This window comes from Hyperolius riggenbachi, chromosome 9 (genome assembly GCF_040937935.1).
Source record: "Hyperolius riggenbachi isolate aHypRig1 chromosome 9, aHypRig1.pri, whole genome shotgun sequence".
Classification (NCBI taxonomy): domain Eukaryota; kingdom Metazoa; phylum Chordata; class Amphibia; order Anura; family Hyperoliidae; genus Hyperolius; species Hyperolius riggenbachi.
Window position 1 is genome coordinate 259,976,327 of NC_090654.1, and position 16,510 is coordinate 259,992,836.

The 16,510-nt window shown below is 47.4% G+C and overlaps 2 protein-coding genes across 4 annotated transcripts in view; one reads left to right on the forward strand and one right to left on the reverse strand.

Annotated features, from left to right (window-relative positions):
* Positions 1-3,642, forward strand: part of JKAMP (JNK1/MAPK8 associated membrane protein) — a 52,879-nt gene extending 49,237 nt beyond the window's left edge. For both annotated transcript variants that reach the window (XM_068254417.1, XM_068254416.1), the window contains 2 exons: positions 655-731; positions 2,308-3,642. In XM_068254417.1, the coding sequence (XP_068110518.1) occupies positions 655-731; positions 2,308-2,526 (296 nt within the window). In that variant the 3' untranslated portion in view covers positions 2,527-3,642. The remainder of the gene's footprint in view (positions 1-654; positions 732-2,307) is intronic.
* A 3,005-nt stretch (positions 3,643-6,647) lies between these two features.
* The window catches only part of CCDC175 (coiled-coil domain containing 175), a 62,332-nt gene continuing 52,469 nt past the window's right edge, over positions 6,648-16,510 (reverse strand). For both annotated transcript variants that reach the window (XM_068254419.1, XM_068254418.1), the window contains exons 18-20: positions 12,549-12,592; positions 9,951-10,098; positions 6,648-6,820 (exon numbers count right to left, since the gene is read on the reverse strand). In XM_068254419.1, the coding sequence (XP_068110520.1) occupies positions 6,801-6,820; positions 9,951-10,098; positions 12,549-12,592 (212 nt within the window). In that variant the 3' untranslated portion in view covers positions 6,648-6,800. The remainder of the gene's footprint in view (positions 6,821-9,950; positions 10,099-12,548; positions 12,593-16,510) is intronic.

The window sequence follows — 16,510 nt, forward strand, 5'->3', positions numbered from 1 at the left end:
TCCCATTTTTTTTCTTATTAATCCTGTTAAAATGCATTTATAAAAAAATAATTCTTAGCAAAATGTACCACCCAAAGAAAGCCTAATTAGTGGCGGAAAAAACAAGATCTAGATCAATTCTTTGTGATAAGTAGTGCTAAAGTTATTAGCGAATGAATGGGAGGTGAAAATTGCTCTGATGCATAAGGTGAAAAATCCCCGCGGGCTGAAATGGTTAAAATCGCTCCGATTCACTTTCATTAAAATCGTGGAAATTGTTTTTACCGCGATTTTAATGAAAGTGAATGGGAGCGATTTTTAAAAACTGCTCAATCGCAAAACGCTCAGAAAAGCGCTTCTAGTGTGAATGGGCCCTTACAGTCTAAAGATTTAAAGCATAGGACAGTATCTCGCCTGTGCCAGATACTGGGGGTCTCTTTGTACCAATATATAAGTAGAGCTGCTGAGGATGCTTTGTATTGGCATTAGTAATTCTAGCAGAGAGTGGTACAGCTCGGCCTGTTTGTGTCATTAGTTAGTGTCTTTCCAGCACTTCCTAGAATATCCCCTAGTGCTACTTCACTTACCAGCTAGCAGTGATTATCCAGCTAGATGCACATTGTATAAAGTGGATTTCTTTATTATCTAATAGACTTTCTCTTCTCGCCTCTCCAGATTATGCCTTTCCATACATCATTCTGGTATTGTCACTAATAACTCTGGCTGTGTACATGTCTGCTTCAGAGATAGAGGTAAGCATGGAATTTGACATGTCACTATGTACAATGTGCCACTGTTATCCTCACGATAGTAGTACACATGACGATCTAGAAAAACAATCTTTCCTGAAGTTGCTGAGCTGATTATGGAGCAATCTCCTACTGCAGATTTATCTGCATTGATGTGCAGAGCCCCACTGGACTGCATTACACACCCAGCACTCACTACAGGCAAAGGGGATGTTAGCTTCAGTGATATGTGCACAGATTATTACCTAATAGACTTCCCCACGGCAGTGACTTACCCCCTCGGTAAGTTCACCCCCCTTTTGCCTGTAGTGAGTGCTAGGTGTGTGATGTAGTCCAGTTGTTGGGGTTCCGCACATCAATGCACATAAATCATTCAGGTATAAGTTTTGTTTGAAAGCGCTGCCAGGTTTCCCGCTATGCAAGTTCAATGTAAGTATACTAGTGGCCAGCTGCATTCACTGCTTCAAATTCACTTTCAAAATTTTTTATATTAGAATTAGCACATAATTTGCATCTGTTTTGCATTCAAGGCATGTATTTAGTTCCAGAGGGGCTTTGCATTGCCTCTGTAGGCTTGCAGTTCGGATGCATCCTTGAGCGCTGTCACTTATTTGTCTGTATTGTTTTATGAAATGTGAGTCCTTTTGCGCCTGTGCAGTAGAGCGGATACAATTGGGCTCAGCTATTTCCACCTAGCCCGAACAAAGAACCGCTATTGAGCATGCTTGGACCACAATTGCGCTTGCTCAGTATAGTCGGGATTGTACATGGACATGACCATGGCCACAACGGCATATTCAGGGTTGCCCAGGTTGAATATGCTTAGAGGGACCCAGTGATGTAACTGTGTGCTACAAGAGAATTGAGGAAATCTCTGGACCATCCAGAGGCTTCCAAACGTTGAGGTGTAGAACTATTTTCTTTTTCCACTTCAGGTTCACTTTAAAGTGGCATTATGCTCCCTAAACTAAAAATTCACTAACTACTGTTACATAGAAGAACATTTGAAAGCAATCCCACACATTCCCTGTGTGAAAAATCTATACTTTTACTGCAGAGAGCAGTGCATGATGGCTTATCTCTATAGCTCATTGGCAAATGTAATCATTGCTGGCTGAAGCTCTATGAGGCATGTGTCTTCACTCTGCCCCCCTCTGTTTCTTCTGAAGTGACTCAGCTGTTGTCAATTCGATGCGTCTGTTCAGCAGAGGGGAGTAGGTAGGGAGAGGGAGGCAGAAGAGTGTCTTCTGCCATTGCCGATGAGACAGAGATGAGCTATCTTGTACTGTTCACTGCAGTAAAAGTATACGTTTTTACATGCAGAGAATGTGTGAAAATGCTTTCAAATGTTGTTTTATGTAACTAAAAGTAATTGCTCAAATTTTTTAGTTTTGGGAGTAGAATCCCAGTTTAAACCACCTTGTTTTTTATTTGAATATTTCGTGACCAATATGGTTATGAACCTTGAAAAGGCTTTGATGTCTTCATGAAAAAAAAAAATGTTCTTCCTCTTATGTAGCTTTATTTTTTCTTGTTCATTAGAATAAAATCACTCTGATACATTTGTCTTTCTTTCTAGTCCTTTAAGCATCTACTGGTAAAGAAGAAAAGACTGGTTGTGCTCTTCAGCCACTGGCTAATGCATGCCTATGGGATTATCTCCATCTCCAGGCTTGACAAGCTAGAGCGGGACTTACCTCTTCTGGCCTTGGTCCCGGGGCCGACCCTGTTCTACCTGCTGACTGCCAAATTCACAGACCCGGCACGGATACATCTGGAGGAAGGCAGCGGACATTAACACAGAAGGCTGCCTAGAAAGCTATGGCACTAAGACAAATGACTTAAACTCATCAGCATGTCGGGGCGCGTTTCAAGCACACTTGGTGCCTACCCAGCGGGTTGAACCATTTGGTATGCTGGACCAGCACTTCACACATCCCAGGAACGTACCATTACCTTCAGCGGGTGGAATCAGGCATTTTGTGGGCTGGCCAAGCAAACAACGAGAATGCGGTTTATCAGCTGCCTCCTAGCCAATAAGCTCTGTGAAACAAGATAACCCTGTGCTGCCTCTTCATAGAGAACGCCCATACAGCTGGTGCCCCCACTAGTATAATTTAGCAGTTTTCTGTTTGAATTATTATTCCTGTAGATCGCAAGCTTTGTGTCCTAATGACTTAATGCCAAAAACAAAAAAGTGCTTAGAAGTATGGAGAAGAGCATGCTGGGATTTAAACAGCGATCAAAAGTCGGCCGGCTACTTTGTTTTAAAGCTTAAAACATGTTCAGGGATTAAGGGGAACTTCGCTAAGCAAGGGGTTGATGCAGAGGCCTTGTTGACCGTAGTCCTTTGTGCTCTGCCGGTGGCTAAGGGAAAGCCATTGTCAAACCTGAACACCAGTATCTTCATTTACCAACCTGTCATGTAAAATGTAACTATCTTTCACTACTCCACTACCTCATAAGCAGTATAAAAGCGGGCCTCCCATGATGCACTGTGTGCGGATGAGTGTGCCTTTTCAGCAGCACTGAAAGGAGGTTACGGTGATGACATCATCACCCTCTGCTCAACCAGGGAAAACGTCTGAGTCCGATCTGTAAGCAGCAGTCTCCAGGCTGATTCTTAAAGGAGACCTGAATTGAGCGCTATATGGAGCCGGCCATATTTATTTCCTTTTAAACAATACCAGCTGCTTGGCTGTCCTGCTGATTTTTTCGGCTGCAGTAGCATCTGAATCACACACCTGGAACAAGCATGCAGCTAATCCAGTCGGACTTGAGTCAGAAACATCTGATCTGCTGCATGTTTGTTCAGGGCCTATGGCTATAAGTATTAGAGGCAGAGGATCAGCAGGAGAGCCAGGCAACTGGTATTTAAAGGATACTGGCTGCAGAGAGATAAAACCTGCATTGTATAGGTAAAGAAAAGGACATACTCACCGCTCCCCTCGCTCCCTGCCGTTGGGTCCTGCTCGTCAGCCACAGCTCCCGGTACTGGCCGACTCTCCTGACCCGGACATACTGCGCAGTATGTCCTGTAATCTTCGCTTCTGGCGTCGCATCATGACGCCAGAAGTACGGACACTCCCCCGCCTCCTGCGTGTGCGCTCCAGCGGCTCCACTATAAAGCTAGCATAGTGGAGCCGCTGGAGCGCACACGCAGGAGGCGGGGGAGTGTCCGTACTTCTGGCGTCATGATGCAACGCCAGAAGCGAACATTACAGGACATACTGCGCATGTGCGGCGCAGTATGTCCGGGTCAGGAGAGTCGGCCAATACCGGGAGCTGTGGCTGACGAGCAGGACCCAACGGCAGGGAGCGAGGGGAGCAGTGAGTATGTCCTTTTCTTTACCTATACAATGCAGGTTTTATCTCTCTGCAGCCTTTCGGCTGTAGTATCCTTTAAGCAAAATTAAATATGGTAGCCTCCACATCCCTCTCACTTCAGGTGACAAGGAATACTGCTGAAAAACTGAAAACACCACCCCCTTTTATGGAAAGCAGTAGCAGAAAATAGAAGTACAGTATTCATTTTTTTTGTTTTATAATGCAGATAACTGCTGCACATGGTGATCATAACCTTTTGACCTGCATTTAAATGACGATTGGGCAAGCTTTTTTGTGAGAAGAGTACTTTGTTTATGGATTTATTTTGTGGGAGGATAGCCCTGTAGTTGAGTGTCCCGTGTGTCAGGCTTTGTTACTCCGGGTATCCTCCGCTGTGACTGCATGCTGATTGGCTGTGCTGCCTCCTGATTCCTGGCTGTGTGTAGAGTTATCAGACATACAAGCCCTGTAGTAGTTTACATTCCTGCTTACTGTGGACTGGGACTCTGTGTTATCCGCATTCTGTCAGTCTTATGATCAGTATAAGATCAGGATGGGAAGGGGGTGATGTCTGAGTGGGACCTCTCAGCTGCAGAGTCTGCAAGTGTGAGACCTATGAAAGCTGCCATATTTATTTCCTTTTAAACAATACCAGTCCTGCCAATTCTTGTGTTCAGTAGGGTCTGAATCGCACACCTGAAACAAGCATGCAGCTACTCTTGTCAGATTTGTTATAGACATCTGATCAGCATGCTTGGTCAGTGTCTTTGGCTAAAAGTGTTAGAGGCAGAGGATCCGCAGGACAGCCAGGCAATGTGCATTATTTAAAAGGAAAGAACATGTCTGTCTCAATACCCCTCCCACCTTAGGTTCCCTTTAAGGGCTGGTTCAGATAAGCTCTATGGGACGGCTGGTGACAGCACGTTTAGGCAATGCTACCGAGCAGAAAAGCGTTCAGCATCGGTTCCTGTTTAGAGGATAGGGGAGTTTGAAATGCACAACTGCAGCCCAAACAGGATGCCACAACGGGATCTATCACAGCATATACACAAACGACGCCGACTGCCGTTTAACGCCGCTTTTGTCACCTGCTAAAAACGCCCGTGTGAACCAGAGTGGAGGGAGGGGTAAAAGTGTTTGTGGGGAGCCACTGGATGGTTTTAAGGCTTCCCAGAAGCTCTTGCAGCCCACCATTCTAGCACTGTGTCCCTCTTTATCCTCTGGCCATGGATTGGTGTAAACGGACTGGGCATGTGCAGTAGGCCTGAAAGATAAATTGAAATCGTGATCACCAAGCTTACAATTTCAGAATCGTCAAAGTGGCGATGTCTGTGATGACGTTATTTCCACATGGGGGAAATTCGAGGAAGCGGCTTTAAACTTCCCCCAGGTCTCAGCGTGTGCAGCCCACAGCATCGGCAGTGGTGGACATACCTTCTGGCAGGAGTCGAACGCTTTCCATCCTCTCTCGCCGTCTGCCAGCTCTTGTGCACGACATACTTCCTGGTCACTTGACATACAGGAAGTATGCTGTGCATTAGAGTCTGCAGGAGGCTAAGTGGATAGACGGGCATCGCTGGACTCGTGCTGGAAGGTATGCCCGGCACAGCTGCAGTTCGGGGGACAGAGGGGCGCAGAGTGAGTCCCAGGGGTTGCACAAAGAGAGAGAGAGGGGGACTAAGAGGCACAGAGGGGAACAAAGCTTGATTTGAAGGAAATCGTAAATCGAATCAAAATCTTGATTTCGGACAGAAATCGCTCAATTCATTTTTTTCCTAAAGTCGTTCAGGCCTAATGTGCAGGTAAGTTCTGAGCATGCCCATTGGACTCGTGCCTAGATTTATTTCTCTATGCATAAGCGCTTCCTTCACTGGCCATGCACACGCCTGACTTGCACATGCCCAGTCCGGAGGTGCTCGTCCACAGAATAACCTATCCCTATAGAGGGGCTCTGCGCTGGAAGAGTGGGCTGTAAGGGGGTCCGGGAAGCCTGTAGACCACCTAGAAGCATCTCACTACTGAGGTAAGTAACTTTTAAAATGTCACTTCAAGATTGCTTTAATGTGAAACTCTGCTTCATTGCAATTGCTTCACACCAGTGCTATTCCTGAAAACTTCCAGCATCCGTAAGCCTGCAGTTTCCATTGCTACCACTAGGTGTCATCTACTGGAAAAATGAAAGTTTGTCTGCAGCTAGAGCTGGTCATTGACATGGTAATAATTCTGGCTGGCATGCAAATTATATGCGCTTGAAATGGAACAAATCCGAATGGTCAGGAAATGTTTTTGAGTGGCCCAATTCCAAGATGAACATACTATACATTGTATTTGCATATAAACTTGAATTTACCAGCATTGCATTGGACGTGTCCAGTAATAATCGGCCTATGGAAAACTGTTGTGAAAAAGATTTGGGCTGCAGCAGGCAGAGGTTAGTATTATTCACAGAGTCGCCCCATTGCTACTTAGCGGGGTTCCCACAGGTAAAGCTTGGCCTCTGTACACTAAGAGCGCCTTCTGTTTATCCTTTATACTTCATGCAAGGTCTTTTTCAGTTCTTGTACTATTCATCTATTTATTTGAAACTTGTACTTGTTTTGTAGATACATGAAGGCAAGTCATTGGAATTTTATTTTGTGTTTCTTTTATACATTGATTTGTCATATACTTTGTTTTTGTTTGATGTGACAGTAAGGAATAAAAGTGGCTGGAAAGACCGGCTGGGCTCCTTCTGTATTAGCGGGGTCAGTGGACGCCCTTCTTTCCTGAAATAAAGAGACAAAGTTTTTATTGCAGAACTCTATACAGTGGAATCTCATTATGGTAAACTCTATATAGTAAACCTCTCGCTATAAAAAGGGCCATATAGCCGTTGAGATTGCTGGGAGCCAAACTAGGGTAATCAAACACAACTTTTGCTGATTGCTGTTAGGTCGACTATGCCTGTGACATTTTGCCAAAACATTTCCATGGAAAATAATCCACATATTGGCCTCGATTCATAAAGCATTACCTCATGCGGTAATGCTGAAAACAGCAGACTTTACCGACCACTTAGCAAAATGTCAATTCATAAAGGCTGTTACCGCATGAAAAGCTGACATTACCGACCAGGGAGCTAAATTACCGACTTGGCTGCAGTTACCGACAACACATGTCAGTAAATTGTCAGCAAATGTCAATTCATAAAGCCTTGAACATGCGGTAAGCCTGGCGGTAGTTACCGACACCTCTGGTGAGGTCTTAACAAGTTACCGACAGCTCTGACAGCTCTGATTAATGCAAAGTGCAGAGATCCGAAAGTCTGTTTGATTCATCTGTGGAGAGAGCCGGAGAGTCGTCTGTGTGAATCATTTCAGCAGGCAGGGAAAGACTGTGTGACTCATCTGTCTGAGTCATCAGTGGAAAGAGCCGGCTGTGAGAGTAATTTCTGCAGGCAGGGAAAGACTGTGACTCATCTGTCTGAGTCATCAGTGAGAGAGCCGTCTGTGTGATTCATTTCTGCAGGGCAAAGAGGGAATCGGGACACTGCTCTACTGTACCGCTCAATGGGCTGCGGTAATTTACCGACCTCCAAGGGCAGCTGGGGAAATCTTTATGAATTAGCACACAGACCGGGAAAATACCGAGTGCGGTATTTTCCCGACAAGATTTTTGTTATCGCACTGCTGTTTATGAATCGAGGCCATTGTGTGCAGTTAGCACTGTGGCGGCTGCTAATCAGTGGCTGTTACTGCTGCTGGCACAGTGGCGGCTGCTAATCGGTGGCTGTTACTGCTGCTGGCACAGTGGCGGCTGCTAATCGGTGGCTGTTACTGCTGCTGGCACAGTGGCGGCTGCTAATCGGTGGCTGTTACTGCTGCTGGCACAGTGGCGGCTGCTAATCAGTGGCTGTTACTGCTGCTGGCACAGTGGCGGCTGCTAATCGGTGGCTGTTACTGCTGCTGGCACAGTGGCGGCTGCTAATCAGTGGCTGTTACTGCTGCTGGCATAGTGGCGGCTGCTAATGAGTGGCTGTTACTGCTGCTGGCACAGTGGCGGCTGCTAATCGGTGGCTGTTACTGCTGCTGGCACAGTGGCGGCTGCTAATCAGTGGCTGTTACTGCTGCTGGCACAGTGGCGGCTGCTAATCGGTGGCTGTTACTGCTGCTGGCACAGTGGCAGCTGCTAATCAGTGGCTGTTACTGCTACAGTGGTGGCTGATAAACAGGCAAACAAAGGTGGAGGCAGAGTGGCAACACCGCAGCTATAGCCTGTGGGCCGCATGGAATTAACAACTGTAGAGAGCTTTGGGGGCCACCAGAAAAGGCTCTTCTACTTTAGTCATATAATTACAGCAGAGTTTCTAGGTATGTAGTGATATGTGATAAGTCTGCCCCCTTCATGCTGGTTGGTCTCTCTGTGTCACTGTCCCATGCTGGTGACAGGTGTCGCCTCTTGGGTAGACTGTGCTGCAGTTTCTAGTACTAGAGCCCCATTCCCTGTAATCCATACTGGAGGGGTGACTGGAAACTGCGGCCTGATTACCACGGGAACCAGCCACCAACACAGCATGGGATAGGGATATCCAGGGACTTTTATTATCAGGAAAACACCAATATCCCTTATAAAGGACTGATATAAGCAGTAAATAAAGTACAGGTGGGGGATTTATGTGGTAGTGAGAGACCGAAAGATATCAACTGTTACCTGCTGTTGCTACAGTAAAAACAATCGTACATAAAATAAATAGCTTAACCTTTTCTGTACTGTACTAGTTGAAATCTACGTCCTGTTTGTGGCCTCTTATTACTGACAGGATGTAGATTTTAACATTGCCGTTCTGCTCCCGCAGCAGCTCCCTCACCTTGCCGCCAAAGTGACGGCAGAGCTCTGTGATCCGGTCATGACGCTGTGATCACTGTGAGCCAATCCCCATTGGCTTACATCGATGACAGGGTCAGGAGCCAAGAAGTGATATTTAGTACTTAATGACAAAGAAGTGCTAACTATCTGGGTTTGCTGGATGTGAGCACGTTGATTAGAGCGCAGGAGATTTGGGTGCAGCCTGGCGCCACCATAGACCGTAATAGGAATTGCAGCTATAACTGCACACAGGGAGTAATTTCGGCTTCATCAGAAGGCGGAGCTGAAGTTGCTTTTCAAACACTGTAATTTGGCTGCCGGCAATAGCTGGAAGGAGGATTACATCATTCCCCACCATTCACCGGGACCTGGAGGGGGAATAGTAATTAACACCGCCGGGACTTGTGCAGCAGCAGGGTAAGCAGTGTATCAGCGGTCCAAGTCTCCTGGCGGCAATCTCTCTTATACGCTGCTGGATGACACATACTCCCCACTGTCATCCAACCTTTATGTAAAGCAAGGCCTTTAACCTCTTAAAGAGAACCCGAGGTGGGTTTGAAGAATATTATCTGCATACAGAGGCTGGATCTGCCTATACAGCCCAGCCTCTGTTGCTATCCCAAACCCTCCTAAGATTCCCCTGCACTCTGCAATCCCTCATAAATCACAGCCACGCTGCTGACAAACAGCTTGTCAGAGCTGGCTGTGTTTATCTCTATAGTGTCAGTCTGCTGCTCTCCCCGCCTCCTGCAGAACTCCAGTCCCCGCCTGCATCCAGGGACGGGGGCAGGGACCGGAGCTATGCAGGAGGCGGGGGAGCAGCTGAGACTGACACTACAGATGTAAACACAGCCTCACAGCATGGTTGTGATTTATGAGGGATTGCAGAGTGCAGGGGGACCTTAGTGGGGTTTGGGATAGCAACAGAGGCTGGGCTGTATAGGCAGATCCAGCCTCTGTATGCAGATAACATTCTTTAAACACACCCCGGGTTCTCTTTAACCAAGCTGTTTGTGTAAGAAGTCAGTGATGCCTTCTGAGCCATCCTACCTTTGGAGTCCTGCAGGAGAAAGGCCAGGCCTGTGAACTTCTCCTTCAGAATATGATTCAGATGTCCAACCTTCTCCTCTCTCTGATTAATCTTCTTTAAAAGTTCCACAATAGAATCCAGAATCTCCTGGTCCCGCTCAGAGAAATCCTGCCATACACAATGCATTACAGATCAACCTTCTATTAAAGTCTCCAGTTTGCTGGGTAACAGTTTATTAACCACTGAAGTACCAGCAGTCTCTGCCCCCTTAAGGACCAAAGACCGCTGGTACCATAAACGGCGGAATACCGACGAATCGCCGCACATAACCACTGCAACTGCCATCCACGCCGGGAACCTCAGGCCACCCATGGTGCCGTCTCTATGATGGCAGAGTCCTGTGAGCCGGCCAGGAGCTGCTTTCATTGGCTCCTGACCGGCTCACAGAGCTCTGCTGTCATACCGACAGCAGGGTGAGTGAGCGATGTGATCAGCAAGAGTGGCGGTGAGCGGAAATCTATGCCCTGGCAGCCACAACAGCATCAAAACGGTGTAGATTTCAACTAGCATCGTCCTTAAAGAGGATCTGTAACGGTAAAACGTCCCCTGGGGGGTACTCACCTCGGGTGGGGGAAGCCTCAGGATCCTAATGAGGCTTCCCACGCCGTCCTGCGTCCCTCGGGGGTCTCGCTGCAGCCCTCCGTACAGCCGTGACGCAATATTTACCTTCCTGGCTCCTGCGCAGGCGCTCTGAGGGCTGTCGGCTCCGAAGTAGGCGGAAATACCCGATCGCCGTCGGGTCTGCTCTACTGCGCAGGCGCAAGTCTCCGGCGCCTGCGCAGTAGAGCGGACCCGACGGAGATCGGGTATTTCCGTCTATTTCCGAGCCGAATGCAGCCACAGCGCCCCCGCTGGAGCCTGCAAAGGTAAATATTGAAATTACAGTCGGGCCTGTCGCCGGCTGTTCAGAGGGCTGCAGCGAGACCCCCGTGGGACGCAGGACGGTGTGGGAAGCCTCATTAGGATCCGGAGGCTTCCCCCACCCAAGGTGAGTACCCCCCCAGGGGATCTTTTTCAAGTTACAGAGTCTCTTTAAATGGTTAAATAGGTTCAATTCATGATTTCAGCTTTGTGTAGTGAGGTGAGGGGACAGAACCTCTCAGATGTTACTGATCTATGAAAATTACTATTAAAGTGCACCTGTAGGGAAAAATAAGTGCCCCAAATTGTTTCTCACCTCAATAGAGGGAAAGCTCTGGATAGGCCAGAGCTTTTCTCTATCCTACTCCACCGGGCGTTCCATCGCTGTCCCCTCTGCAAAACGGCTTGGGCATGCACTGTAACATGCACTTGATCATACTCGGCTTTTCCCCCTGAAGCCCGAGCAGGTCCGTGCTGCTGTGCAGGCACAGTGTGGCCGCACCTTGAGGGCCTCAGTCCTAGAACTGCGAGATGGGAGGAGCCTCTGGAGGATCCCCTGTACTAAGGTAGGTATCAGACTTTTTCTTTTTCTAACCTCACAGGTTTACTTTGATTCTTGTCAAGACAGGAAGTAGAAAATCTCTCCAAGAGTGACAAGGATAGAAACACTGGGGTAGAGTCATGCTCTACATAGGGACACACAATGCAGTTTTCTGACAGGTTTACTGTCAGATTATTTCCAACACATCCGTTCTGATTTCCGATTGATTTTCTGTTCACTTCTATGAAAAATTGTTCAAAAAAATGGATTGGAAATCAGATCTGACATGTTGGAAATAATCGATCTGACAGTAAATCTGTCAGAAAATTGCATCATGTGTACCTAGCATTAGAATCCCTGACAAGGTTTATTACTATCCCTCATTTCCTTTGTGACTATCTGTTATCATATAGACACAAAGCCTCACGGAGGGCCCTGGGACAGGAAGTGAAGAAACATTTCTTCAATGTGAGGCAGCTAAAAAAATTCCTAATCCCTTTCAATGCTGTCCAGATCTTAAAAATGTCTATAAATGGCTGTAACTGCTTTAACCACCTTCCAATACACTGTTGGACAGCGGAGAGTTTTTCGCAGCTCCTGATGTTGGAATGTGTCTGACAAAGAGCAATATGCATGCTACTGTCGGATGTAACTCAAAATGCCATCAGGCCCTTCTGATCAAATACAGAATTGGATACAAGACAGTAGTAAAAATCGAAAGCTATATATACACAAACTAGATCAGGCTCAGGCACAGACCGCCTCATCTATCATGATGATGCTTGTCGTGGATCCTCCCTCCACATCGCTTAAAGACCCTGCACTAGGGATCTTTAGGTGACCCCAAACTGCATTGTTTTCAGTAACCCTGTCCACTGCATGTCATCCTTAGCCTGGAGCCTAGCAAAGTGTCTGTAAAACCTTGGCCCCAAACCGTCACTAGTTACTGTTACCCAACTCCTCCAGAGGACAGTTCTTGTATGTATGGCTTGCAACAAGGTTCTACTCTCTTATCACACTGTTACACAAAGCTGCAGAATGTTTGCTCCAAGCATTTCACACATCTGATCGCACTGGGCACTGTGGTAAACGCATGAGTGTCACTGACATTATCATCATTACAAAAAACATTCTAAGAATAAGTAATGACACTTACGCTGCAAGCAAAGTTGTCTTCTTCCCAGCCTTTATGTAAGTGTTCTGAAAATAACAGAAACATACATATATTCACTCCCATTTGCAGCCAATTATGAACTTCAAAACTGCCAGTAAGCTCCAACTGTGCTTCTTTGTAACCATGGCAACAGTATCCATTAGCCACTACATGCAAAATGGGCACCATGGGAACTGGAAATAGCCGCTAGAATGTCTGTAACATTTCTGATATTTTATTATTGATAAACCTCACCCTATCCTCACACAAGCCCTCCCTTTACTGATGCCTAACTGACCCAAACGGTGCCTAATGCTAGCTACACACGAGATAGAAGTCTTTGGAAAATAAAAGATCAAAGACCATTTTTCCACCCTCCATGTAGTATGAGAGCCATACCTACACAACCTAATCATATAGGTTTGTCGGGGAGGTTTGAAAGACGGATCTTTCTAAAGATGCTGTACACATGCAAAAGATTATCCACAGATTATTATCTTTGATTTTTCATTTTTCAAAGACTTCTGTCTTGTGAATCTAAAATAAGTCCTAGTGGCTGTGGAAGTCCTGTCCCATCCTTCTGACCATCCAACCACCCCGCCACCACTCTACCTCCTGGTGACCCCTTCCGACTCATCCCCTTTCTCCACTGCCCGCCGACATACCTCAACTGCAGATCAGCGCGGTAAACTGATGATTCCTCCACCGCCGCTTCTGGCCCTGTTCTCCGCTGCCCACTGGGCTTAATTTAAACCGCAGGTCAGCGATAAACTGTGGTCAAGGCAGCTAGTTTCAATGTAACAGTGCTTCCGTGTACAGGAAGTGACATTTCTGTTTACTTCCTTTACACGGAAGCGCTGTAGGCTCCCTGCACATCCGATTCCAATTTTCAATCGTTGCTGTGTGCTGCGTTTTTTCTGTTGATTGTATGCAGGGAAAATCGGAATTGCAAATCGGAATCACAAAACGGATTTGCAGTGTGCAGGAAGCCTTACAGAGAAATTCTAGCTGTCTTTACCGCTGATCTGCGGTTTGAATTATGCCGGCGGGCAGTAAAGAACGGGGCCACAAGCAGCAGTGGGGGAATCAGCAGTTTACCGCTGATCTGTGGTTTGAATTACCAGTGTCTGCGGGCAGTAGAGAAAGCGGATGCAACTTTCTGGAGGAGGGGGTCGGCAGGAGGTTAAGTGGAGGTGGGGGAATCGGGAGGGGATCTGGCTATGCGCAAGAGGGAAATATGTAAGACCTCCCCGAAAATAAGACCTAGCACATCTTTTCAAGAAAAAAAGAATATAAGACAGTAGTGTCTTATTTTCAGAGAAACATGGTACTACATGAAGGTGGTAAAATTGGTCAGTGATTGGCCAATTATAATTGAAAGTGTGTACTCGGCTTAACCCTAACCAACCTCCCCTTCGGTTCCAAACCCTAACAGAACCCCTACGAGGCTTAACCCTAATCGCCCCCCACATTGCTTTACTCTAACTGACCGCCCATGATGCCTAATCCTAACTGACACCCACCCATGCCTAATCCTAATAGACACCAACCCCCCATCTCCCCACCAATGCCTAACCCCGATCAGCCCCCCCCACAATGCATAACCCTAACTGAAGCCCCCACTAAGCCTAACCCTAACTAACTCTACCCACCCCACCAATGCCTAACTCTAACCAACACCCTCAACAAAGCTTAACCCTAACCTACACCCACCACCCCCTAATGCCTAACCCTAACTGTCGCCTCCCCACTCATGCCTAACCATATCCCAGCCCCCCCCCCCTCATGCGCCGTGGAAATTTGGACACCCTTGTTATTATAGACTATTAATGGAAATGCGGGCTGCAGCTACAAATAGAGAGCCTTGGCACCTGCTATTTTATCAGGCGCCTCCAGAACTCAAATTTCCATTAATGGCCAATAGTAACAAGGGTGTCCAAATTTCCTGTTTCACATAAACCCGCCTTAAGGCTTATACACACCTACCAACAATCTGCCCAACTATCTGCCAAACTTGTCTGTTATGCACCATTCACACGCTCAACAGCGGTCTTTTATGCAGCACAATTGTTAAACAGCTTTTGTTGTGAAACAAGTTGAAACAACTAAAAAAAGTAGTTTGCTATTGTTCAAACAGCTGAAAAGACTGACAAGACCTCAATCAGGGGCGTAGGAATAGACCCTGCAGCCCCTGCAGTTGCAGGGGGGCCCCTAGCAAGTCAGGGGCCCGGAGGAGGAAAGGCTGTCACCACCGGCGTACCTACCGGGGATGCGACTCTCTCAGCCGCATGGGGGCCGGCCGCCCGGGGCTGCTCTGGGGCCCGCTCACTGTGCGTGGGGGGAGCGCTGCTCTGGACCCCCCAGCAAGGTGCTCAACTGGCCGCAGCGTCTGCCAGTTCATTCCCCGCAGCCCCGCTCCACCAGCAGCCTGCATAGTCTCCGGCAGGCAGAGCAGGGCTACGGCAAGATGGCCGCCGAAGAAGCCCTACACTGGAGACTATTTGTGTCTCTAGTACAGGGCTTCGGCAGCCATCTTGCCGTAGCCCTGCACTCTGCCTGTCAGCGCAGGAGATGTGCTGCAGGAGGACTCGGGGAGCTGTGTGCCAGATGCCTGGAGAGGAGAAGACTTCTGTCAGGTAAGTGAATTGTTTTTTTTTCACAGGTGCATTTTTTTTTCTAGTGTCTGCTGCCCACATTGTGATTTTCAGGTGTCTGCTGCCCACATTGTGATTTTCAGGTGTCTGCTGCCCACATTACGATTTTCAGGTGTCTGCTGCCCACATTACGATTTTCAGGTGTCTGCTGCCCACATTACGATTTTCAGGTGTCTGCTGCCCACATTACGATTTTCTGGTCACTGCTGCCCACATTACGATTTTCTGGTCACTGCTGCCCACATTATGATTTTCAGGTGTCTGCTGCCCACATTACGATTTTCAGGTGTCTGCTGCCCACATTACGATTTTCAGGTGTCTGCTGCCCACATTACGATTTTCAGGTGTCTGCTGCCCACATTACGATTTTCTGGTCACTGCTGCCCACATTACGATTTTCTGGTAACTGCTGCCCACATTACGATTTTCTGGTCACTGCTGCCCACATTGCGATTTTCTGGTGTCTGCTGCCCACATTGCGATTTTCTGGTGTCTGCTGCCCACATTACGATTTTCAGGTGTCTGCTGCCCACATTGTGATTTTCAGGTGTCTGCTGCCCACATTACGATTTTCTGGTCACTGCTGCCCACATTGCGATTTTCTGGTCACTGCTGCCCACATTGCGATTTTCAGGTGTGACTGTCTGCTGCCCTCATTACGATTTTCAGGTGTCTGCTGCCCACATTACGATTTTCAGGTGTCTGCTGCCCACATTACGATTTTCAGGTGTCTGCTGCCCACATTGCGATTTTCTGGTGTCTGCTGCCCACATTACGATTTTCTGGTGTATGCTGCCCACATTAGGATTTTCTGGTGACTGCTGCCCACATTGCGATTTTTCTGGTGACTGCTGCCCACATTGCGATTTTTCTGGTGACTGCTGCCCACATAAGGATTTTCTGGTGATTGCTGCCCACATTAGGATTTTCTGGTGTCTGCTGCCCACATTACGACATTCTGGTGACTGACTGCTGCCCACATTAGGATTTTCTGGTGACTGCTGCCCACATTACGATATTCTGGTGACTGCTGCCCACATTAGGATTTTCTGGTGACTGATGCCCACATTGCAATTTTCTGGTGACTGCTGCCCACATGGCGATTTTCTGGTGACTGCTGCCCACATTGCGATTTTCTGTTGAACTCTGCCCACATTACGATTTTCTGGCCCACATTACGATTTTCTGGTGAACACTGCCCACGTTACGATTGTCTGGTGAATGCTGTCCACGTTACGATTTTCTGGTGAACGCTGCCCACATTACGATTTTCTGGCCCACATTACGATTTTCTGGCGAACACTGCCCAAG